Here is a 24,328-nt window from a genome sequence, read left to right on the forward strand (position 1 = left end):
CTTAAAATTGTGGAAATTCAGAATTAAATGACTTTAAATTAAAAGTGGTGTTTTCTTCCTCTAATGCATCAACTCTTGTTCCTTGCTTTCAGTCCATTCTAATCTTTTTCTCCTGTTAAATTCCAACTATGTTTTGTTTTTTTTTTTTCATTTTATTTATTTTTTCAGTGTAACAGTATTCATTCTTTTTGTACAACACCCAGTGCTCCATGCAAAACGTGCCCCAATTTCACACATTGTAAGAAGCAGACAGGATACTTTATGGACCCCATAACGCAAGTTCCAAAATGATCAATTAATGCCTTATCTCTCTCACGTTGCCACCCCTCCCCATCTTCTCCATGCTACTTTCAAGCAAATTCCAAACAAAATTATTTCATCTATAAATTTTAGTAGCATCTCTAGAAGATAAATGTTACTTAAAATACATGACCACAATAACATGAACATACACAAACAGCACTAATTCTTTTTTATTTACTATCTGTGATTAAGAGATGATTGACGTATAACTTCAAATTATTTTCAGGTATACATCATAACGATTTGAAATATGTATATATCACAAAAGGACCATGGCAATCAGTCTAGTTAGCATCCATCACCACACACGGAACAATAATTCTTAATATCACTTCAAATTATTTTAATCTCTCTGGATGAGAAATGGAAGTCCCAGATCAGTAGAGTTGTCCCAGCAAAGCCATCTGTGACGGAGCCCAGATTTCTTTCAGAGTTCTTTCCGCTGTGCCATTTGGCTCCCATAGCGTGTGTTCAGAAAGAGGAGCAATTACAATGCAATACAGTGGGCAAGGTTTTATTTTTTTTAGGTGTGGAAATGGGGCTTAAAAATTAATAGGAATTTTTCAGGCCAATGGGAAATGCAGAAGTCACTTGAGGTGAAGTAGAACTTAAAAATAAAGGTATGAGGGCTAGAAAGTGCAAAGTACGTTCAGATAAAGGTAATCTTTGGATGCCAGCTCACAAAGGGAAAATATACTGGTACAGTGTTGTCCTGATAGTGCATTGTTTTGTGTATGAGTTCATTAAAAATAAATGCATGCCCTGAATAGCATTAGCTGTTCGGTAGAATCTTATAAATTGCTCTGAAACGCTGGGACTAAAAATATGACACAAAGGAACAACTCCTTTCCTTTTTCTTCATTGTAATCACACAAGCAAGTATTTATACAATATCTCATGCACTCATAATCCCTGAAAAGGATACAAGGATTTTGTAGAGTTTATATATTATTTGGAATTTTTTAAATTTTAAAATGTTCCATTTACATGAGTACAGATGAGATTCTGTAGTGTAAGGAGTATTGTGTTAGGCTCATGAGGCTCAAAATGTGACATGAATTTATTCTGTGGGTGAGAGGAGCTGGATATCTGGTGTGACCAGGCTGACCTACATCCTGGATTTCTGGAGAGTTCTGGTTGTCCCAGCATGTTCGTTATTGGTACCACCTTTCACTCTGAAAAGTACTCAGTCTGAGTGATAAATTATATCATGACCATAGTAATGACTAATAGACTAGGTTAAGATCCCATGATAATTCTCCACTTTACCGTATATACCTTTATATCATTATTTACATTTTTCCTAATTGCTTCATGTAACATCTGTCTTCCCTCTCTTCTGTGAGCTTCATGGGGACAGAAGCATTTCCTTGTTCACTGCTGTTGCAGGGCCAGCAAACGTCGTAGTTCTCGGCAGATGGGGAGGGCGCCACGTGCTGGCTGAATAAGGGGCACCGTCCTTGCCATGAAGCGGGCGACTTCGGTTCCTCCTTTCTAATGCATTGTTTTCAAAATGCGTAGAATGAATCCACTGCAAGGAGGAGAGTTAAAGTTTCCCTATTTGTAGAACGTAATAAAATGTGCAAAATGGCAATGGTTCTACGTGCGTGGGAAGTGTGATTGGTGACATCTCCGTCACGGGTTGTTGGGCTAGATCTCAGAGGAGGTGGTTACACCTCATGTCACACCACCAGAACGGTTACAGGCTGTTTGGTACAGCTAGAATGTTGGAGCTGTTTCAGTCTGCACTAACTCGAGTTTGCGAAGAATTTCTAGGGAACGGGGACAGCAGTGTGAGCCTACATTTTAAACGTGAGATTTGTTTACAGTACTTTAATTAGTTTCGCAGCCGGCCAATAGTGGTGACATAGGGAATAAGTACGAGTGAAATGAGGTACAACAATATTTCCCTTTCACTTGAAAAGTTCAGCCATTGGAAATTTGAAATTTCGTGGCAATACTCTTGTTTCTCACTGTTCTGTAGTCGATGAAGGACGGTGGACGGAGGAGGGTAGAGAAGAGTGGAGGGTAGATTTGCAGGGGAAATTGGAAAACACCCAACAGAGTACGTAAGATCTGCTTAATAATGGGAACGGAGATTGGTGGCCAGGCCAGTGTGGGTAGAGGTCTTCAGGGCTGGGCAGGCAGCAGATGGCAACTGTACAGTAGAGAGATGGGTCTGGTTTATTAGCTGGAGGTGTCTGGAGGTCAGTTTTCGTTCCTTTCATTTTGCTCTGCTCAGGTGCTCCAGATTTGGCAAGAAGACTAAAGCACAGTTTCTAGAAGGATACTGTTTTGCAAGAGAACTTGCTCTACTAGTAGAAGAGAACTACTCTAAAAATCACAAATCGAGGTAGATTGTCCAGTGTAGGGGTGGGGAAGCATTGAAAAGAAATCAAGAAAATGTATTTCACTTGGTGAGGAAGGGGATGGCTTATTTCTTGTGGGCAAGGCTGTGTATGAGAATTCCCTCAAACAATGTGGTAAATACAGTTAGATGGCGCCAGCCACGTCTGATTTGTGGAGGGCGAGAGCTGTCGAGGGAAGACGTTGGCTGAGCCTCTGGGAACTACTGCAAGAAAGTAAAAAAAAAAAAAAAAAAAAAATTGGATTTAATCATGAAGCAATGTAAAATGAGGGGCATTATCAAGGGAAAAGAAAAGAAACATATTAAAATAAATAGCTTAATTTGATGAAGCAAAGTTAGGAAAATCTGCAACCCGTCTAACCTGTTGATTCGGTAAACAGATTATATAGACTATTTTCTCTCCAGTATCTTCTGGAAAAAAATTGTTAGTAAACCTGAACCACAAGGCAGAAAATTACTGAAAGGTTTTCTCTTCTTTGTTTTCATAAACGTGCAGAATTCATGATATAACTTCTAGTAGCTGTTCTACCTTTGGTGACAACTTTACTCTCACCTAAATTATTGAAAAACCGTTCACAAAGCCATCAATAATCACAACTAAGTTTTCGAAGAGCTTGAGGAAATGTCAAATTACAAAGGCATCTGTGTATTTTATTCACTTAGAACGTTCAACCAGACAGTCGGGACTTTCGAAGAGCTGCAGAAATACCTTGAAGGGTATGTGGCCAACCTGACCCGGGATGATGAGAAAAGACATGCAAAGTAAGTGCGGCGGGTCTTGCTCCGCGGCGCGTGCCTTCTGGCAAGTGTGCGTGGTTCGCTCGGTGGTGCCTGCTGCTGGCCGCCACTAGAAAACCGGGGGCAGTTCTTTTAAATTTTCCTCCCCAGAGATGCCACTTACCAGTAGTATGGATGCGGTTTTAGTCTGTAAGTGGTCAGCTTCTGATTTTGGGTGGACAAGTAGTCATGTGAGGGAGACATTTCCCGAGAGGGGGGCCTTGGGAAGGGGATGCTTGACATTGTCTTTCAATGTCAAAAGGACGTTATTCAGAAATGAAGCCTATCTTGCCCATGGAAATCAAGCAAGAATGCCAAGGCCATAGAGTAACCCATTCGTCCTGATTCCAGGTAAAGAGCTATGGGGAGAGGCAGAAGTATTTCAGAATATAAGGGAACTATTACCCAGGGCTCTGTGTGTGTGTGTGTGTGTGTGTGTGTGTGTGTGTGTGCACGTGTGTGTGTAGGAAGGAGTTGGGTTGGGCTAAATGTAGTGATATTTATGAGTAATTTTGTGCTTCATAGAAAAACTACTTTGTAAAATTAAAAATATTTGAAAATCCTTTACAGCTTGTAGATAACTACTTCAGCATATATTCACCAGGTAGGACTAACGAAGCTAGAGTCGAAAGTTCTAGAAAACTGACATTTGAGTCAAATTAGAACATTCAGTGAGGACCTCCTAAATTTTTTGCTTTTGTCTTTTTATGCAAGGGATATATTTGCAGTTTTTATGTCTTTAAAGGCCTTTTGTAGTAAGAACTACTCATGAATCTATGTATAATATGGAAGTCAGAGCAGTGTACCTTAATTAAAAGAGAAAAATGAGTATTTCCAAACAATGATACTTAGACATAAAGTAAGAAATATCTCTTTCATGTTTCACTAAGCAATCATTCTGATTCAGCCATGGAAAACTTCAAAATCTGACAAAAATAGCAAAACACAGCAAAGATTCTCAGTGTGGCATTCCCCTGTATGTACAGCCAAGGGAATGACTCACCGGTTTTACTTCCTCTCATTGACTCTTAAAAAAAACCACGCACATATTATTGAAGTATGCTTTAAACACTCCACAGTTCAGCTCTTTTTACCTCGCATGGATTCGGTTTGATATTTATTCATTATTGTGTGTGTCGGTCTCTTTGTTTGTATATTCTACCGTCTTCCTTCCCAGATGTGGATGCAGCTGATCCCATAAAAGTTGAGGTAGCCTTTGTAGCCACTACGGGCAGCAGCCCTGGCAGAAATAAGACTGTTGCGTGAGTGGAATTTACGTGCGCCGTGACCCTGGCTTGACTAAGGGGGTGTGTACCAAGTTTCACTTTTCTCACACAGGAGATCCATGTCTAACTGGAAGCTGTCCAAAGCACTCTCGCTGGAGATGATTCAGCTGAAGGAGAAGGTGGCCAGATTCTCCTCCTCATCCCCATTCCAGAACCTTGAGATTATTGCAACACTGGGCGTTGGTGGGTTCGGAAGAGTTGAGCTTGTAAGGGGTTTACGTTTCAAGCATCTGAGAGAAGCCTTTTGACTTTTTCTTGTTTTATATTCCAGTGTATCGGACGAACGTGTGAATTGTTATTGCTATCTTGAGTGTTGCTTTGAGCTGAAGTTAAGCAAGCACGTTTTCACTGTGCGTGTTGTGTGGTAGCAGGTCTGCTAATAAGCCGCTCACAGTAACGGAGCTGCTCGTTGAGGTTCTGTGTTGCCCCTCTCTGAATTCTCGTCTTGGTTAGAATTACCGGAGATGCACCAAGTGAGCGTGCGCAGAGACTCTAACTCATCAAAATTGTATTTTTTAACAGGAAAATGTGTGTACACATACACTCATGGCACGTGAACTATTACTAAAGAAAAGAGTGTGTCCAGTGAAGTGTCCTAGAAATAAAATCTTCTTAGAGTGGACACACGCCACTGCCATGTCTGTATTTGGCTGCCATTATCCTGTCTTGGGTTGCTCAAGATTTTCTGTCTGGAAAAAAGGAGAAGATGACTGTAAGGGAATATTTGAAGAGCAGCCTTCTGTAGTGTTGATCAGGACAGCTGGGAACCTGGGCCTGATTCTGGCTGTCTTTTCCACATCACCACTTCTCTGAGCTTTACCACGAGCTTCCAAGGAGTAACAGAGCGGTCCTGTCAGATCCAGTGCTCCGGGGAAATGGGGGATGGAGATCTGTGACCTTACTGGGGACAGATGACTCTGAACCTTTGGCTGTTCCCAAGCCCTTCTTCGCCCAGCAGATTTTTAACGGTTCACTGTACCTTAACCTCGGGGAAGTACGCTGACACCTTCGTCTGCTGGATGGCCTCGGACATGAGCAGATCGGAAGTGCTGCCAGGAGACTCTGGATAACACACTTCACCCCAGTCAATACTCCCTCTCCGATGGGGGGGGGGGGAAGAGACAATTTCTTCCAAGCCCAAGCGTATTTGTCACTTTTTTTATGCCATATAGAGAGACAAGGGCAATGCCCATCTACAGTGGTATTTTTCACCAAAGATCCTGGCAAAAGGATTGAATTGGCAATGTTGAGATGTGGGGGTTTTTTGTATAGTTAGATAATAACTGAAACAGTCATTCCACCATTAATTTAGAAACCCTGCATAGTACTAATGGCAAACGTGAGAAAATGTGGGGTGCGGCCAAATCTACAGGTTCATTACTTGCCATATATCGTGTGCTTATGGAGTTGTAAGCCTGTCCGAGTACGTATCTATTAAAATGTTTTATTTCCTTTCAAGGGAAAATTTTATTTGTCCATCTAAAGCAGCAGGTTCCAAAAGAACTTTCTGTACTTCGGGAAACGTCCTATCCGTCTGCTATCCAGAAGGGTAGCTAGGGCTAGATGTGGCTGGCGAGCTTTTGAAATGGGACTAATGCAGCTGAATTTCTTATTTTAATTAACTTAAAATTAAATAACCTCATGTGACTAGTTGCTGTCACATTGGATAATGCAGCTGTGGATTTTGATCTAATATGTTTCGTTTTGAAAATCAAAGTGCACATTAGGAAAGAACCATTTTTGGCAATTTTGTTCAAAGTTCTTCATAGCACACACTCAAAAGTGAATCGATTTTAAACATTAAACCTAACTCGAGTTGTTTTTCTTGTTCTAACACAAGCACATTAAGACCATGTTGCAGATATGTGAACTTCTTTGGAAATTGCAATCAAGGGAAGGACGTACACTTGAATGAAAGTTAGTTCCCAGAGGGATACATGGTTAAAAGGGTACATGCCGCTTAATGTGAAAAGGTTCAACTCCTCTTTGGTTAGCATGTTTTATATCGATATTGGGAATCTTTTTAATGAGTAATTTTGAGGGATTCTCTCTTCTTGCGCAGGTTAAGGTAAAGAACGAGAATGTGGCTTTTGCTATGAAGTGTATAAGGAAGAAGCACATAGTGGACACGAAGCAGCAGGAGCACGTCTACTCGGAGAAGCAGATCCTAGAAGAGCTGTGTTCTCCCTTCATCGTGAAGTAAGCGAGCATCTCGCTCCACAGTGTAGGACTGTAGACCCTTCCGGACGTTTCCATGCGAGAGCACAGGAGAGTCAAGGAGGCCCCACTCTGAGTTCCCCGCCCCGTCATAGCACCGGTTCATAAAATATGAGAAGTCTGAAGTCGGGAGTCAAGAGTGCAGGTTTTTCATCCTTGAGACTGTCTCAGGAGACTCTCTGTGTGTGTGTAGGTGTGTGTGGGAGAGAACATGAAATTGTTGTGGAGTAACTTGAACTGATTATTTCATCCATACCTACTGCAGAATTTGGGAAGAAAAGAATTCATTTGAAACTGTCCAGGGACACACTGCTGTAAAACTTCTGCATGAAGAGGGCTTTGGGTTCATGTAGTCTCCCGGGGGGCTGCAGGGCGTGGTCCTAGCGGAGCCGAGATGCGGGGAGATCCGGCTCCCCGTGGTCACTCCTCCTCCTTCCCCAGAGTCGGGATGAGAATTCGGCTGTTCAAGGCCACAGTCCTCCTTCCTTGTGAATTCATGAGTCTGTGGTGTAGGCCAGTGGAGACGTGTATTTTCATGCAGATCAGAGCCCTAGAATATAGTTTCGGTGGTTTCCAGGCGAGGCAGAGTGCCCTTACGGCAGATAGAATTTGTGTTTTGGATCAAATGCCTTGAGAGAACCTTCCTGCCTATCCGTAGTCCCACACCCATTTTTTTCAACGTGAAAAGAGTTGAACCCAGGCAATGCAACAGATTATCTAATTATTTTTATATTAATGCATTCCCAGAATGCCCCCCCATCAATAATTCCTTAACAAACTATCATAAGCAGCTTCAGGACATGGCTTAGCTTCTATTCTCACTTCCAGCTCTCTGCAAAGTGCCTGGCATGGAAGAAAATGATAATATAATAATAAACATTAACGACCACAGTTATTGAGAAATTAACGCATGCAGACACTGCTTTGAGCAGATCCGTGTAGAGCACCATATGTGTTTAGTATATATTTAATGTGTCATATTCATATTCAGCCTACCTGCTATGGTGCAGAGATGTAACATACTGAAACAATGTAACTAACACGGAATCCAGTGGATGCAGGATTCATCTGGCCTTTGAGAGAGCAGCGAGGTACATGTTAGGATTGAGCTCTAGAGCAGTAGTTAACAACTAGGCTGCCAGTCGTGACCGGCCGGGCGGAGATCAAGCCGGAGCAGTCTGGACTCAGAGCCCTCTCTGAGCTGCTCTGCTAGATTTCTCTGCTGTCGGCGCACAATCTGGGTGCTCGGCTGGCACCCACTGTGCGATATGGTCCCCGGCCCAGGTCCACCCGGACCGAAGCTGTCATTCCTGTGGCTTCTGGGGGTGTTGTCAGCTGAGGACTCTAGCTCGGTCCTTTCCTGGTCATTGCTGTCAGGTGACCAGAGCCCCTTGCCCAGGGTCATACTCTTCTTCCGGGTGCAGCCCACATCCCGCGAGGGCAGAGCTCCTTGAGGCTGAGGCTCTCACTGAAACTGGAAACTCCATCAGAGATGAAGTCTCCTACCGCCCAAGCGTGTCTGTGTCTTCCTCCTCCCCTGGCGGCCGGGGGTTGTTCCCAGATACACTCCGTAGTGAACTTACTGCTATAGGTCTCTGTCTCCCGTCTTGTTTTTGAGGCCAACCGGAGGATATAAGACATGGGTGTGGAGGGAGCTCACAAAGGAGACGCATCGTAAAGGAGACGCAGGCAGAGGTCTCCGGGCTTGTGGGGGGAGGAGAGGTCGTATTGGGGAAGGGGGCGGATGAGCAGCCGTAGCGGGCTCCCGGGCTTGGTCGTGAGGCGTGAATAACACTGTTACGGCGAAGCTGAGAGGGAGAAGGTCCGTCTGCGTGAAGAGGGAGGCCAGTAAGGGAAGGGTTCCCGTGTGCAGAAGCCAGGCAGGACGAGCGCTCGGTGAGGGGTCCCGTGTGGCTGGAGGGGGTCCGGAACGAGAGGAGGACGAGTATTCCAATGATACCGATGATGTTCTTAAGCAACTCCAAAAAGCATTTGAAATGAGAGTTTTCATAATGACCATGGTTCTATGTGTCTTCACAGATTGTATCGCACTTTCAAGGACACCAAGTATGTGTACATGCTGCTGGAGGCCTGCCTAGGTGGGGAGCTGTGGAGTATATTAAGGGACAGGTAATGGAAAGGCGTTATAAACATCAGGCCGTGTTCTCGCGTTTGCTCTCAAGGATGCTTTATTCACGATCCTTTAAAGAGACATCAAGAAAGTCATTAAGAAGTTGTCCTAAGCATCGGTCATCTCCCGGAATTTGCGGGGGAGCTGAAGAAGGGGCGGGGCGTGGCGAGGCAGGGAGCGTCCTGCAAAGATTCAGCTTTACAGAACTGCCGGTTTCTGCCAAATTGCAGCCTCACGTGCTTTCTGAGCGCCAGCGGCGTGCAGGGCTCCCTTGTAGACAGTGGGGGGCTTTCCAGACGGGGTGAACTTTCCTCACCAAAAGGGTAAAAGGTATACATTTTCCTCCAGTGGGTTTAGATCTTATTTGGGGAGATAAGAGGATGTGCCGTTTTGAAACCTCGTGTTATTAGGCGTGTGAGCTAAATATGACAGAGAAGTTGCCGACTTGTGATTAAATGCCCAGTGAGTTGCCGACGGTAAGTTCGGAGGAGAGGAGATGTGTAAAAATGTGATGAAGGAGGGAAGACTGGACCTGACTTCCGGGATGACCGATGCTTTGGAAAGGCCGAGAGGAAGGGAAACAGATGCAATACACAACAGGAAAGCTGAGATAGGACTATGTGTCTTTGGGGGTGTTGCACAGCAGAATTTGAGTAGAAGACAAGGTCATAAAAGAAGGGGTGGGAAGGTAGGTTTCCACAAGGTTATGGAGGTTAATGCCAGGCCAAACATTTGGAGAGTGTTACCTGGGCCTGGGTGTCTCAAGCTTGGCTTCTCGTCACAATCATGTGGAGAGCTCTGCAAAGTAACAGTGCTGGGCCCTGATGCCAGAATTACGGTTTGGTTCACGTTGGATGGGATCTAGTGAATGACCTCCCCAACAGGTCTAATGTGCATTCATGGGGGAGAATCCCAGACCTAGGGAAGGGGAGACCTTTGAGCATCAGAGAAGAGATGGATGTGTCATGTTGGAAATGTGCTGTTGGGTGGGTGCGGGTGGGGAAGACCAGGCAGGGTGCGGGGACTTGTGTGGAACCTGCAGAAACATTTGCTTCCTCCACTGTTGCTTCAGCAGGCGGGTCTGTGTCGAAACGGGAGTCGGTACGGTCTGTTGGGCCCTGTGTCTCACTCTGGAAGCAACACTGTTCAGGAAGTAGTAAACCCGTTTTACAGACAGGGATCTGAGGCTCAGAACAGCCACACCGCTTGGCTGAGGACACAGCGATGGAAGAAGCAGGAGTCAAAGCCAGTAGAAACTCACCCCAAAGCCATACCCTTCCCAACTCCCTGCCACAAATCACCACCACGTTTTAACGCTGCAGTACGGAAACCCGTATGCGGTGCTGGCACAGGGCCAGTCTAATAGCAGGGTGCACCGAACAGGAAAGGGTTACGACCCCATTTCTGCATGGGTTCCTGTTACATGCTGTACCAACAGGAAATGAACACGATCTCTTGAGTCATTGTTGAGTCAAGCAATAAATTACAGAAGTCTGCTTTAAGCTCTCCGTTAAAGTAGCTGCGTTTTCTCTAAAGTTTGCCACAAATATCTTAAAAAGTCTTGTTTTCTTATGTTTCTATTTTACGTGTCCATACGTGATGATGAGAAACAATTGTTGGGATGGAGACATTTTAATTGTAGTGAAGTACTTCTCGTTTGCCTCAAGCATCCCCCTAAATCTCTTCACTGTCATCAGGCTCATTCATGGGTGGTACGGAATCCTTCTTAGTGTTGGTGCCCTACAGAACACTTACGTGGTGTAAAATTACCAATGCGATAACTGACACCTGGAATAGACAGTGAATATGTGTGTCTCGAGTATTAAGAGGGAAAATGATCTCGTTGCAGGGGCAGCTTCGATGAAGCCACCTCCAAGTTCTGCGTCGCTTGCGTGACTGAAGCGTTTGACTACCTGCACCGACTAGGTATCATCTACAGAGACCTGAAGCCAGAAAACCTAATTCTAGATGCTGAGGGTTATCTTAAGTTGGTAAGCCAAATTCTGCCCCTTATAGTGTCATAAGAGACATTTCTAAATACTGAAGATGAGTCATGGTTGCAAGTTACTTTTAATTTGGGGACACCTGTTGTTTTCATCATGGGGAGGGTGTATGGCCCGGGACATTGGCACCTTAATCCGGGGGGAAGTGTTACAAGCATATTCTTTCTGGCCTAGGAATTTGATATGTCAGCCATGGTTGTGACTGCTTGTAAGGATGCATGTAATAGAATGCCTTCAGCATTGGATTTGGTGCATATTTTTGTATAATACATTTAAACAGGTGTTAATACATTCTTACTACATATAGGGACTGGATCTAAGGAATAAGGAAAGAAGATGATAGTCGGTCTCCTGTCCCAAGATAGCCACTGGCTGTATAGGGAGGAAAGACACACTTATGAATGGTAGTATGCTTTTTTTTTTTTTTTTTAAATCTTTCTAGGTGGGAATCCAGGGCTGAGAATCACAACACTAGACCAGAGGCTCCTTGAGGACACACTTTCCTTCTTACCCATCTTTGTAGTCCTCTGAAGCCCAACATGCATCCCCTGGCAGTCATACTCCCAGTCACACAAACTGCTTTCAGTGAGAATCTAGGAGAAACTGGGCAGTCACGGGGGAGAAGCCCAGGCACTGTGGATGTCAGGAGGGAGCCCATGCAGACGGGGAGCTCAAGCTGAGTGTTCCTGGGTTTGTCTTGTCGTATGTCAAGGACATGAAGCCATCTCTGAATGTCACATTTACAAAGATATTAAGAGTTCCTCACATCAGGACTTTCATACATGGAAATAACACTAGCTGTCACTTCGTAAGTCACGTAGTATGTTACGTGTCAAGACCTGGGCTAAACATTTTGCAAGTCATGCAGTTAACAATAGAGATAGGCTTTATCATCCACACGTTACCCTGGGTGATGTAGCTTCAGGAATTAAACTCATTATGTGTAAGTGCTAAGCGACTTCTCTCCACAGAAAGGAGTAAAATGAGTCCTTTCATGTGTAATCTGGTGAACTTCCAAGAAACATTTTGATCCATTTAAGCTTTATTTTATCTGTGAAAGGCAGCTTTGAGAACTAGGGGTGGGGGGTACTAAGCCAGGCCGCAGTCGTCCCTCGTCTTCACAGTCCCTTCACTGGCTGTGCCTCTTGTAGCTATTTATGGATAGCTTTGGAATATTCTAGAACCAAAGCCATCACGAGGGAGGCAGACTAGCCATTAGATTCATTTCTTTTTTTTTTTTTTCAGAGCTGTTTTTTAAAAATTGGATAGCATGTTTATTACACATAGCCATGGGGGTCCATAAATATCTCTCCCGTCAGCCAGTGTTATCCATCCAGCTGACTCATTTGCCAACTAGCTAAATGAAGAAGGACAACTAAAGCCTTTAGAGATTAAAACGTAAATGTTGAATATTTCCACTTCTAGCTATATGTCAAAGTAGATAAGCTGAAATCCTCTCACTACCAAATGTCTAAGAACACTGAATGAAACATGAAAAGCAGTATTACACGTGTGGCTGACTTCATAAGACAGCACTGGGATTCCCCCGAGGTTAGGAATCACGCTTGGACAGGAGTATAGCCTAGAACTCAAACATGAAGCTGCGGTCTTGTGGGCACCCACCGATCTGAGATGGCCCAGATTTTAGTAGCTACTGATTTTAGAGCTGCACCTTGTAAGAACAGGGGACCAAGTTTTGGACCTGGGCAGTGTGAGAAGTTGAATCAGAGAATATTTCCCAAAGCCAGGAATCACACAGATGACACTCTCAGAAAAATGGAAAGCAAGAAAAAATATCCAATTTATAAAGACAGAGTACATGCAAGAAAACTTGCTTTTCTCATTATTGGGCTCTTGGTAGAGAAACAAGAGAGTCTCCTTTAAGAATTCTTGGCCCTAGGCTCGTCTTCATGGAGGTTGGGTGCTCAGTCTTCCAAGATGGAAAACCCCATGCAAGGATTTGAGAATGGGTTCATGTTGGTAGGATGCCCAACTTTTCAAGAATCAATGTATATCTGTCTGGATGAATGTACTCTTAACTCAGGATACGAAGAACTCCCAGGGATAAAGTTCCAGAGAAGATGAGCTCACATTTAAAAACATAAGACAAAAAATATATAGGAGGGAAGAAAAGGTGCCATGAGCCTTATTTGGCAGAGAAGTGCTTTGTCATTGGAGTAATCAGACACAAAATGTAAAACAAATCCACCTAACACACCTTTTAAAAATAAGAGAGGAAACGACAAATGAGTAAGGAACAGAGGAAAAAAATCTAATAGGTTTAGAAAAAGCTAATAAAGAAAACTTCTATTAAGGAATTTATAATGATTGAAATGACAGATTTAAGGAAGTTTCATTAATGTGGGAGCAGCTTCCATTGAACTAGTCTTCTTGATGAGATTAATTATAATATGTATGTGAACATATGTGGAGAGCAACAAAAAATGGATATTTAAACCTTGATAAAAGGGGATCGTGCTGTGACAAATCCACATCGCTCCGCTGTTTAAACATTCATTTCAGGACGCACCTTACTGTATAAGGCATGGGGATAAACCTTTAGTTAACCTCATACCTAGCAGTGAAATATTGAACATTTTCCCATTAGGTTGTGAACAAGGTAAGAATATTTTCTTTCCACTTTTTTCCAACCTTTTAATAGAGGTCTTAGCCAATGAAATAAACCAAGAAAAAGAAATGAAAGGTCAGAGATGAGAGGGGGAGAAGTTACCTGTCTTTATTTTCAGACAACATGATTGTTTATGTAGAAAAGCCTAAAGCATCTATCAAAGAAGTACTAGAAGGAATGCGCATGGTAATCAGTACAATGTCAATGTATAAATAAAAGTATAAGTCACTTAAGTCAACATATAAATTAAGTCAATATACAGATAAGAACTATTTTTCTATACTAGCAGGAAACATTTATAAATGAAATAAAATACTATTTATAATAACAAAAATTATAAAATAAATTTGAATATATTTAATGTGTAAAATATATAAGACCTCCATACTGAAAACTACAAAATATTACTGAGAAAAAATATACAACTAAATGGTAAGGTATACTATGGTCACGTATTGTATAATTCAATATTTGATACAGTGTCCATTCTCCTCAGATTAATTACAGATTTAAGGTCTTTTTTATATAAATTAGAGCAGGTACATTTTTAGAAACTGAGACATTTACTCTAAGATTTACACAGAAACACAGTTTAGAAAAGTTAATAACCACTTTGAAAAACAAAAAACAGAATTGAGGAATTGACAGTATCTGATACTGTAAACTATAGTAATCCAGGTCATAACACAGTGTCATAACACACGGTAGAAAAATAGCTTCATCTGATGGAATAAAGTCCAGAGATAGACATAGAATCAACTGATTTTTAGCAAAAAGCGAAGAGCCGGTCTTCCCAATAGACAGTGCTGAAACAGCGGGGCATGCATATGTGGGAAAATGAACCTGCTCCCACCTCACACGAGACAGAAAAACTAATTCAAGAAGGTAATATGGTAATATTTTCACAACAGGGGGTAGGCAGCGATTTCTTAGAATACATATAGTATGAATTTGTATTAATTATATTAATTATAAAAATTTCAGTTACTGTAATAAAAATATCATACACTGGGTGACTTAAACAATAAACACCGATTTCTCACAATTTTAAAGCCGAGGAAGCCCAAGATCAAGGTGCGGGCAGATCTGGTACGTGTCCGGTCAGGACCTGCTGCTGGGTCGGCAGAGAGCTGCCTTCTCGTTGCTTCATGCGAGAGAGAAAGACACACACACACACACACACACACACACACACACGCACACACACACGCAGGGTCTGGAGGGAGTTTTCTTCATCTGAGAGTTCCTAATCACATTATGAGGGCTTGACCTCATGACTTGGTTGCCTCCTAAAGGCCCCACCTCCATATCCCATCACATCGGGGATTAGGATTTCAACATACCAATTTTGGGGAGACACAAACATGCAGTCCATAGTAATTGGACTTCATCAACATTAAAAACTTCTGGTAATTAAAATACATTGGCGAAATGAATTGTCATGCCATAGACTGGAAGAAAATATTTGCAATACACATTTGTATGACTGAAGACTTGACTGTATTGGGAAATACATAAATAACTCCTACAGTTCAATAAAAAGAAAACCCAATTTAAAAAAATGGTCAAAGGTCTTGAAAAATCACTTCACAAAAGAAGGCATAGGAATGATTATTAAGTCCTACCAGACATCATCAAGGAAAGGCAGAGTAAAACCACAAAGGGGAACTATTTTATAGCCACTGAAATGACAACAATTCAAAAGACTGGCAATACCAAGGGTTGGTGAGGACTTTCTCCTAAATCCCTAGGGGAGAAAGAAAACTGTTTAAAGAATGGTCTGTCCCTTTTATATTGAGGCAAACATACGGCTCATCTGTGACAAAAATTCAACTTCCAGGGAGAAATTTCACTCCTTAGTAATTGTTTAGGAAAACTGAAATCCTGTCTTCCAAAATCGTGGGCAAGAATGTTCGTTACCGGGACGCCTGGGTGGCTCAGTGAGTTAAGTGTCTGTCTTCGGCTCAGGTCATGATCCCAGGGTCCTGGGATCGAGTCCCGCATCGGGCCCCCAGCTCAGTGGGGAGCCTGCTTCTCCCTCTGCCTCTGCCTCCTCTGCTTGTGTTCTCTCGCTCTCCCCCGTCAAATAAAAATTAAAAAAAAAAAAAAGAATGTTCCTCACAGCTTTATTGCTACAAGTCCCCAAATCGGAAACGGCCAAAATACCCGTCAGCGTCCAATGTGTGAGCGCGGCCACGGTAGGTCAGCAACGGATCCGTCGGATCGCGGCTCCGCGGCCGAAAGGCCTGGTTGCTACGAGGAGTGTGCGTGAACTTTAACAACTGTGTCGAGCGGAAGCAGCCGGATGCAAGAGTGTCTGCTGTGCGGTTACGTTTGTCGCCATCCTAGAAGCCGTGGTAGAAATCAGAACCGTGGCTGGTTGTGGGAGAGCCGTTCGGCTGGAGGGGCACGAGGGGACTTGCTGAGAGAATGAGTGTGTCTCCGTCTTGACTCTGTGGTAACTGGTCACGTGTGTAACCTGCATCAAAACTCAGTCAGCTCTGTGCCAGATCGCGCGTCTCACTGAGGATACATGGCGCATCAATGAGAAAAGTGCAACAGGCTCAGGGTCAGAGGACTCTCAAGTACAATCGGTTCACCGAGCGGTAATTCAGTTTACACAGAATGTCGCCTAGAGACACACAGAAAGGATGAAAAAATAAGAAAACTGAGTGAGAGGTTCTTTAAATAATACATTGGAGTCCAAGATAAAAATAATAATAGAAAGTCAGGGAAAAGCAGTATTCAAAGAAACAGTGGCTGAAGATTTGGGGGGAATTACAAGAAACAGCAACCATCAGGTAAAGGAACCCAAACAAATCCCATCTGGGACAAATTGTATTTGCTGTGGCTCCTATCTTTGGGTAACAAATCACTCTGAACTGGAACGTCTAGAACAAGAATCATTCGTGATCTCTCGCAGTTTCTGTGGGTCAGAATCTGGGAAGTGGTTCAGCGGGGTGGTTCTGACCTGAAGTGTCCCATGAATTTTCGGTCCGATGTCAGCGAAGGGTTGTCTGGGGTTTGACCAGGGCATCCACATCCAAAGTCCCTTACTCGTAAGGCTGGGAAGTTGATGCTGGCGTTATCCGTGGGCACCGTGGACCTCTTTAGAGGTCGGACGTTGTCGTGCTGTGGCAGCCGGTTAAGACCTACTCAGAGAGTCGCTTCTCAGCCCTTCCACTGTGTTCCGTTGGTCCCGTAGGGCCAGCCCTGATTGACTCTGAGATTTATTGTGGGAGGGGACAGCAAAAACAGAGCATTAAAAGCTATCAAGGGCAAAAGACAGTTGGCACAGAAAGGAGGAAAACTTGGGCTTTCGGTTGATGTCACAATAGCGACCAGAGAGTCCAGAATGCAGCGGAGAAGTAGTTTCAAAATTCTGAGTGAACATAATGACTGAACTTGAGTTGTACATCCAGGGAAACTATCTTTCAACAGAGAGGAAAGAAGGGCGTTTTCAAACCAGGATGAAGGGTGTTTACCACCTTCACAGGGAGAATGAGCTTCAGGGAGTAGAAAAGTGATCCCTGGTGACGGATCCAAGATGCAACCGGAAGATGGAAAACAGGTTAGATTAGATGTGTTCGCACGATGGTGGAGAGGACTCACGCTCAGTCTGCTGTCGGGTAGTGAGAACGAGGAAACGCTGAGTAACAACAGCACGAAAACCAGGAGTCGGTACAACTGGAATTAAAGTGGGAGAAAATGCCGGTCATCCTCAAACGAGGAAGCAAGAGAGAAACAGAAAACCCAGGAAACAGAGCGAGAGAGAGCAGGCTCCGGGAGCAGAAAGAAATCTAAGACACGGCACCTGGGTGGCTCAGTGGGTTAAAGCCTCTGCCTTCAGCTCAGGTCATGATCTCAGGGTCCTGGGATCGAGTCCCGCATTGGGCTCTCTGCTCTGCGGGGAGCCTGCTTCCCTATCTCTCTGTCTGCTTCTCTGCCTACTTGTGATCGCTGTCTGTCAAATAAATAAATAAATTCTTAAAAAAAGAGAGAGAAAGAAAGACATGTAACGTGCGTAGACAGCTCTCCAGATCACAACCGAGGACTGTCAAGCAGATTAGAAAATGAAGTCAGCTGTACGTGTTTATAAGAGACGGAAGCATGAGGCTACAGAAAGGTGGAAGTGGAAAGGACAGAAAGAAAATATGCCTGGAAATAGTCAACCGGTTGAAATGCAGGATTCATTATGAGGGAAGGGGGGTTGCTGGCTGTAAAAAAGGATTATCCTTTGATGGTGAAAGATTCATTTTGCCAAGATGCTATAAAAATCCTGAACTTTTATTTACCTATGAAAATGTTTCAAAAATAAGCAGAATTCGAAAGAAGTCATAAGGAGAAACGAACCAGTGTAGGGAATTTTAATACTCCGCTCTCAGAAACTGATGGCGCCTTCAGACTGAGAAGCACGACAGCTTTTGAAGACGCGCACAACACAATTAATAAACTTGATCTAACGAGCTTATAGAACATTGTTCCCAGGAATTGAAGAATACACATTAACGGAATGTGATCATCCATTAGGGCCATTAAGCAAGTTTCAGCAAATATGAGAAACAGGAGTTGGGTCCCCGGCTGGCAGCCCGGCCGAGGGGCTCCCCCCACGGTCCCTGAGGGGACTGCGTAAGGATGGGGTGTCGGAGGTGCCTGGTGACAGCGCAGCGAAATGCACACCTGGGTGAGGACACCGGCCGTCCAAGCCTCGGACGATAAGTCTTCACGGATGAAAGGCTCCACGTAAGGCTGAACTTGGCCTCCTTCCCCAGTTTTGATTAAATGGTGTTTTTCTTTTTAAATATTTTATTTATTTGACAGAGAGAAATCACAAGTAGGCAGAGAGGCAGGCAGAGAAAGAGGAGGAAGCAGGCTCCCTGCGGACCAGAGAGCCCGATGTGGGGCTCGATCCCAGGACCCTGGGATCATGACCTGACCTGAAGACAGAGGCTTTAACCCACTGAGCCACCCAGGCTCCCCCTAAATGGTGTTCTTCATCTTCCTACATCACTTCTTGGAGAATCTGTGAGGGATCAGATATCTAAGGACAGAAAGAAAGGAACAGTGTTTGTTTGTTTGTTTGTTTGTTTACCAGCAACGTGTGACTGATAAAAGCTTGGGGGAAAAGACCCACGTCAGAGAAAGGTCTGGGCTTTGGAAGTGTCCCTCTAGAGGCTGTAAAGGTGTGCCTTTCTGTGATAATGACAGGATGAGTTTGTAGTGTGCAGTGAAGATCTCATTCTACTCTTCTTCCCCAATTTACAATTCAGATGGCCGGCCAGATTTGTTTCCAGGTGAGTCCTCGCTGGTCCAAGCTGTCTCTATCAGTAAATCACTGAGAGGAGATCAAGGGTTGGCTACGAAAAGAACATCTCTCTTTGTCTCTCATCTGCCCATCCAATAATTTCCTGAATCTTTCTCTGCTTTCAGGCTCAAGAAAAGCTGATGTAGGCAATAGTGATTAAAAGTCTTTCTGTTGGTTATCATGAATGAATCAAGGACAATAATAAGGTGTAGCACAGTAAGGAGTTTAAAGAAAAATCCGTCTTGTTCTCAGCCCAAGCAGAATTCGTGTTGTAGTTTCCCATCTTGGGTTTGCTTAGCAGAAAACGTGGTAGCAATCCAAGAAGTCAATAAACATTCTATATGGTCATGCTCTTAACTCATCACTCATCAATCAGTGTTCTGTATGGTTGTGCTATGAACTCACGTCAGTAATCTTCTCATGTGGTCATAGAGGAACTTAACCCTCTAGTGAGTATTATATAAGAAAATACAATGTAGAACATATTAAAAGTTGATATTGTTGCCTGCTTCTTTATGACCTATCTTCCCCTCTATGCCAGTAGCCCCATGAGGGCAGAAACCATGCTATGGCGTTTACTGCCCAACTTAGAACTTTGCTTTGCATTTAAGAATGAATCAAAGGTCAGAGGGGAAACTTCCATCTTGTTCTGCTTGGGATTCATCTCTAGTTCTCATTCTTCCTCTTCCCCTCCCCCTACTCATGCACTTTCTCCTTCTCTCTCTCTCTCTCAATCTCTGAAATAAATCTTTAAGAAAAGAAAATGTAAGGATCCTGTGTCCCTGACCCACTGCTTAGAGATCCCCCTGCTGCTCAAGAAAATTCATTTTGAGAAGTAAATTAATGTAGGACCTAAGCATTTATACTTTCTTAGATATGTATGTTCAACAGTAGCTCTAGCATAACCCTAAATCAGAAAGATGTACGAGGTTTCAAAATAGCAAGACTCAACATCACAAAGATATGAATAGTCTCCAAAATCACGTACCGATTAGATACACCTCGGTGGAATTCCAGCAAAGCTTTTCATGAAGTTTGGCAAACGGATTCTGAAGTTTGTATGGACTAACCAAGGGCCAAGAGCAGCCAAGACGTTTCTGAAGACAAACAAGAAGAGGGTGGGGGGCCCTGGACGTGGGGCCACCCACCGGACTCTGCACCGTTGCTGGGGAAGGGGTGGGGCGGGCGGTGAGGCAGTGTGATCCCTAATGAAAGTAAGTTGACGACGTGTAGTAAAATGGAAGACATCACACCTTCGATCTTGTAATTCTACCATCTTCCACGGACCCCTGCTAGCTAACGTGGAAAATGATGTTAACAGAAGCATTTTTGTGGTCGCGTGCTCTCAGATACAAGGCGAATGTCCATCCATAGCAGAATGGACCAAAATCATTGCATGTCAATTCAGTGCTGTATGATACGGCAGTGAAAATAAATGTGCTCCAATATCAATTAAATTCACAAAGATAATTCTAAACGAAATTAGACAGTTTGCCCAAGAATAGATGTAAGATGTATCTAAGGTTTTAAGAACAAGAACTTATTTTTCTTAGGGGTCTGAGGTATGTGGTAAAATTAGAAAGGAATGCAAGCACCCAACGGACACCTGTGTCAGGGCGGTGGTGACCTCTTGGCAGTGGGCAGTGGGATACCGGGGAAGGAACACACGGGGCTTCTGCACCGACTTCTCGTTAACCTGGTGGTGGCTACAGGTTCTGCTTTTCTGCTCAGGCTTTATGACCTGCATGGAGGTCACGTATGTTCCAAGCTCTTTCTCACGTGACCAATGAAATTATCGGCTCCCACCATATCCTTTCTGCCAGACCCTTCCTAGTTGTACGTATTAAGTTGCGATTAAGCTTTTCCCACCAAAGTGCTGAATATATGTTGCTTCTTTCCTCTTAAAAATCTTCTACTTCCTTGTCAATTTATGTATAACGGGAAGGTTCCCTTCGGAGCCTGGTTCGAGCCTCACCTCAAGCATCCACGACCTTCCGAGGGTTTCATTTTCTGCTCTTTAACATCGGGATAACCGTCCCTCGCTCCCCAGGCTGTTGTGAAGGTCGTACATATACGTGTATGTGTGCATTTGCGTATCTTATCGAAACTGGTGTGAGCCGTTACCTCTCCATTCAGACTTTTTTCACCAGACAGGTGTGGAACATCTACCGTGTCCACAGATGCTCTCGGGTTACAAAGTGAGTAGGATACACTGCGGCTTCTCCTCAAGGAGCTAGAGTTCCTCCCACACCACTGCAGGATTTTGCCCCAGGGACGTAACTGTGGGATAGAAACAGTGTTAAAGCACCTCGGAGGAGAAAGGAACTGGTTCTGTAAATTCAAGGAAGGCTTCAAAGAGGAGGCGGCCTAGGAGATGAGCCTCCAGAGATTTTTGGGTCTGAGCTCCCCTTCAGCTTGCTCCCTCTCTAGTAAACACACTGAGAATTCGGGGTGAGTCAGCCGTCCCCCATGCAGAGTGGGTTGTTGCCGTGAAAGACACATGCCTTAGCCTCCCTCCCTCCCACCCGTGGAAGCCGCCCGCCGCTGCCTGTTGGGTGGACGGACTTCAGCATTGCAAGGAGGTGAAGTCGTCTTTGGTAGCTGCAGGCAGGATGCACGGATTCCTCTGCACCCTTGTCTAGACTGGGGTAAATAGGTGCCCTGAAAATCCCACATAAATATTTTTTTGGAAAGTTATGTCCCCATGAATCATTTGGCTTAATTAGACTGGTCATTTTGTATCCACTTTTTATGTGACCAAGAGAACCAATAGCTGACAAATTTCCCGGCCCAGAGGGAAACTTCTGGGAAAAAGCAGACACTGACCGGACGCGGACTCCAGCAGGCCACAGCTGATTTCTCTGTCTCTGAAAGACGTGACCACCACTGCAGATTTAGAAGCATCTTAAAACCTTCTGGTTCATTAAGATTTTTGGAGATGTAATGTTTTTAAGCTCTCAGCATCACGGAAGCCGACTTTCATAATGGAAATCTGATAGAGGCAAGAGAAAGCCTGTGTATACCTTCTCTGGATATTCTTGAAAGATCCGTTTTGTGAGTAGAATTTTAAAAAAAGGGTGGGTCTGTTTTCTTGCCTTCTAGAAGGATTCTTTAAACCTAGTCAGGATATGTATAACGTGCTCTCAATCCTCTAGTGGCCTCTTAGACCAAAAAAAAAGAAAACGTCTGCAGTCCTTCCTGGGTTTACCAGGCCAATGCAAACCCTGCCCTCACTTCCTGCCTGTCTTCCCGCACGCAGTGGCCCAGCCACACTGGCCTTCGTGGTCGTCTTGAACTTGCCACGCACGTTCCCGAAGACGAGGGCCTTTGTGCTGCTCTCTCTCTGTCAGAGTCACTCTTGCTCCGATTTTTATGAGCCTTTTTCTCATTTCAGGCAGATTCCTGCTGAAATCTTCCCAAATGTTGCCTCCTCGGAGAGCCTTTTCCTGGTCACTCTATTTAAAGTAAAATTCCAATTGATCTCCATACCTCACTCTGCCATATGTTTCTTCCCAACATAGGTCACTACCTGGCCTTACTATATATGATCTCCTATTCTCTGCTTGTTCTCTTTCTCTCAGATGCCATCTCTAGAGGACTGGGGCTCTGTCTGTATCCTGGTGCTTGGTCCATACTGGTCTTCCGTAGATACCCAGCGAGGGAAGGAAGGAGGGAAGGAACTTGCATCTCTGTTGCGTAGCGAGAGAGGTTTAAAAAGACTTGAGCTTTGCAGGGGAATCCATGGTGGTAGAAGACGGAGGTGGTGGGAATTGTTATAGAAAACGCTCGGAACTTGACATCAGATCTGAGGCCTTCTCGATGAAGCATGTGACTTAAATAGGTCTGAGTGTCAATTTCCTCCAACCAGATGGGTTAGACTAAAGTTGATAAGATCAAACAAAAGTGGTAAATTCCCATAAATCTTAAAATCTTCATATAATTATGGCCATCTCTGTGGGTCAGTATGCAAATACTACAAAAGCAAAACCAGCTATTCAAATTAAAATTCACCATTTTCAGAGCTAGAAAAACTCTTAAACATCTAATGAACACACAGTCATTTTCAAAAGGAAAACTTAAATGTTATGAAAAAAATGTTTTGAAAGGCCATTATAAAACAACAAACTGTGATATCTCCATATGTGCGTACATACAAACACAATCATAAACATTGCTTTCTTGTCTCTTAAATTTCAGTCTTTATAAAATTAGCTAGGGTTTTCATATTGGTTCCTTCTCTGAGGAATAAGAAGATAAGCTAACCTCAGCTGGTTGCAAATTTTAATTTCATAGTACCCCCAGCCATCCCTTAGATGAAATCTTTATGAGTCATTTGGTATAGATAAAAGAAAATGGTAAAATCCCACTTCAAATTAGGCTGTTTAAATTTCCTTTTTCTAATAAGGAAATCCTTGCTGTTACATGATAAATACTAAAAAGTATTACTGAAATGCTAAATTTCTAAGGGATTTATTTAAGGTAACACGAAGACTTTAAATATTAGTGTTTGAATAAATAAAGGAGGGCTGGATTTTATAGTTCATTGACGTACTCTTTCAGATGAGGGCCTATTTTGATATGTTAACTTTATTTGTTGTTTTTTTACTCAATATTTATTGCCATTTTATTGCGATAGTCCGTGTGCGCATGAAACCATTAACAGTGCATGTTGAGGCTCAGGCAGAATTTGTGTGTTTACACCGGGAGGTGGGGGGTCCTGTTAGAATTCCTGCATGTACTGGAGAGGAAAAGTACCTGCCGAGCAGCATCTGCAGACAGAATCCAGCTGTCTGTCTCGCGGGTGAACATCCCTTGCGCATACGGCCTCCACCCAGTGAGCGGGTCTCCTGTCGCTCCAGCCTTCTTGCCCATTTCTACTCTGCGCACAAGGCTGCTTCATTGAATAGAATCTCAAGAGACTCTACTCTACTCTGCAGAGACAGGGGAGGGTAGCGCCAATTCAGTACCCGGGGAGAGTTCCTCATCCTGAGTCAGGGCCGAACTCAGGTCTCACCTCCTATTGACATCCTCTGCCGTGGTCTTCTCCCTCATGTTCCAGAAGGGTATGTTGTTTGGCCCTCTGCACCGTCTTCCACTCTATCGTGTGTCACGTGCAGCAGTAGTAATCGCGTATGTGTAAGTGTTCCCAGCACTCTGGGTTTCTCCCAGGCAGCTCTGTCTCTGTAAGCCTAGCACAGAGCCTGGCCCATGGTGGAGGCCGACTGTGTCTTTTCAGGACAAGTAAGTTCATGAAGGGGCTATTCGCCACTGACTTGCCCAAGAAGGACTCCAAGTGTCCACGGTCTGGC

At 43.8% G+C, this 24,328-nt stretch overlaps 1 protein-coding gene across 7 annotated transcripts in view; it reads left to right on the forward strand.

Moving 5' to 3' along the window:
- Positions 1-24,328, forward strand: part of PRKG2 (protein kinase cGMP-dependent 2) — a 96,523-nt gene that overhangs the window by 55,014 nt on the left and 17,181 nt on the right. For 6 of the 7 annotated variants that reach the window (XM_045998554.1, XM_045998553.1, XM_045998551.1 and 3 more), the window contains 5 exons: positions 3,335-3,433; positions 4,787-4,940; positions 6,797-6,933; positions 8,992-9,081; positions 10,932-11,073. In XM_045998554.1, the coding sequence (XP_045854510.1) occupies positions 3,335-3,433; positions 4,787-4,940; positions 6,797-6,933; positions 8,992-9,081; positions 10,932-11,073 (622 nt within the window). Of the gene's footprint in view, positions 1-3,334; positions 3,434-4,786; positions 4,941-6,796; positions 6,934-8,991; positions 9,082-10,931; positions 11,074-24,328 lie in introns of those variants that run through there. The other variant, XM_045998556.1, reaches the window with a different exon arrangement.

This window comes from Meles meles, chromosome 2 (assembly GCF_922984935.1).
Source record: "Meles meles chromosome 2, mMelMel3.1 paternal haplotype, whole genome shotgun sequence".
In the NCBI taxonomy this organism is placed as follows: Eukaryota; Metazoa; Chordata; class Mammalia; order Carnivora; family Mustelidae; genus Meles; species Meles meles.